At 40.9% G+C, this 1,806-nt stretch overlaps 1 protein-coding gene across 1 annotated transcript in view; it reads right to left on the reverse strand.

Annotated features, from left to right (window-relative positions):
- Positions 1-343: 343 nt before the first annotated feature.
- Positions 344-1,806, reverse strand: part of LOC119575564 — a 3,061-nt gene continuing 1,598 nt past the window's right edge. The window contains exon 3 of the mRNA XM_037923216.1: positions 344-1,701. Within this exon, the coding sequence (XP_037779144.1) occupies positions 344-1,701 (1,358 nt within the window). The remainder of the gene's footprint in view (positions 1,702-1,806) is intronic.

Here is a 1,806-nt window from a genome sequence, read left to right on the forward strand (position 1 = left end):
CTGTTAAGCAAGTTATCAAGGTCGGCTAAGTGATCTCCCCAATTAGAATTATGAACAACAATGTTATCAAAATAACAATCCGTGTTATTTAGACCCTTAATTACTTTTCTCATTAATCGTACGAAAGTCGCACATGTGGTTTTCAATCCGAATGGCAACCTCGTAAATTGCATTAAACCATACTTGGTTGCAAAAGCAGTATATGGCTTAGATCGTTCACTTAAGGGGATTTGCCAATAGCCTCGACACAAATCGAGTTCTGTGAAGAATTTATCGGACGTAAAATGCCCCAGTGCTTCGTCCATAGAAGGCATCGGCTCAGCATCAAATTGACTAACATCGTTTAGAGCTCGAAAGTGTTATTTGACTTTTTAACGAGAACAACGGGCGAACAGTACGGCGAATCGGATGCTTCGATCACTCCAAGTTCTTTCATTCTTTGTACTTCCGCCTCGAATGGTTTAATCAAATGGTGGGGAATCGTGTAAGGTTTGCGGTATACGGGTTCGGTGGTAGTCAATTTTATATCGTGCGTTACTGAGCTAGTTAATCCAGGCTTCTCTGAGAATACATCTTGATATTTATCAAGTAGATTTCGTAATTCTTTTACTTGATCAGATTTTAGATCTGGACCTGTATTGAAATTAGTTACCGAATTACTCATTACAGATACATCGCACGTGTCATCACTAGCAGGATCATCGTCTATTACACATATCTGGCAAACTTTGAGAATTTCATTTTTTTCCCTTTTAATGAACTTTTTCATCATGTTAATATGGTAAAATTTAGTTTTACCCTTTACTTTAATCAAGTAATCTACGCCGTTATCGTGACGTTTAATCACGGGGTATGGGCCTTTCCACTGCATAGTGAGCTTGTTATGTGTCGTAGGAAGCAGAACGAGCACTTCGTCGCCAACGGCGAGAGAGCGTGCTTTAGCGCCGCGATCGAAATAAGTTCTATATAGCTTACTATTGAGGTTAGCATGAGATGATGCTAACTGAGCAGATTCCTCTAATTTAGCTCTGAGATCTAACACATACTGATAAGCGTTTTTTACATTGCTATCCAGATTATCGTTGGTCCACAATTCATACAGGATTGTAAGCGGTCCACGAACCCTACGGCCATACAACAGTTCGAAAGGAGAAAACTTCAAAGTGTCATTTGGAATTTCGCGGTAGGCAAATAGCACTGAGGGGATGTATCGGTCCCAGTTTTGTGGTTGTTCTATACATAGTTTCTTTAACATCGATTTCAAAACTGCGTGAAATCTTTCTACTGTACCATTGCAACATGCGTGATACGGGCTCGTATAGAGAGCCTTAACACATAAAAGTCTATTTATCTCATTCATGAGGTCAGATTTAAACTGCGTGCCTCGGTCTGACAATATTTCTTTAGGGATACCGACACGTGAAAATATGTCAATTAGATTTTCTGCGACGGTTACTGTATCTATACTGCGTAGAGGAACAGCTTCAGGGAAACGAGTAGCGCAGTCTATTAAGGTCAAGATATACCGGTGACCTCTTTCTGAAGGTGATAACGGGCCTACGAGATCTATGGCAACGCGAGCGAACGGTTCATTTATCACGGGCATGGCCACTAATGGTACTTTCTTTACTTTTCCTTTAGGGGAAGATCTCTGGCATAGTGAACATGAACGACAAAATCGCTTCACATCGGCACCCGCGCCTGGCCAGAAGAATTTATAAAATATCTTTTCAGATGTTTTACGATGTGAAGTGTCCGGCAACAGGGGAATCATGTGCGGTTGACAAAATGGCATGTCTGAACTTA

The sequence above is a fragment of the Penaeus monodon genome, chromosome 7 (assembly GCF_015228065.2).
Source record: "Penaeus monodon isolate SGIC_2016 chromosome 7, NSTDA_Pmon_1, whole genome shotgun sequence".
NCBI lineage: Eukaryota > Metazoa > Arthropoda > Malacostraca > Decapoda > Penaeidae > Penaeus > Penaeus monodon.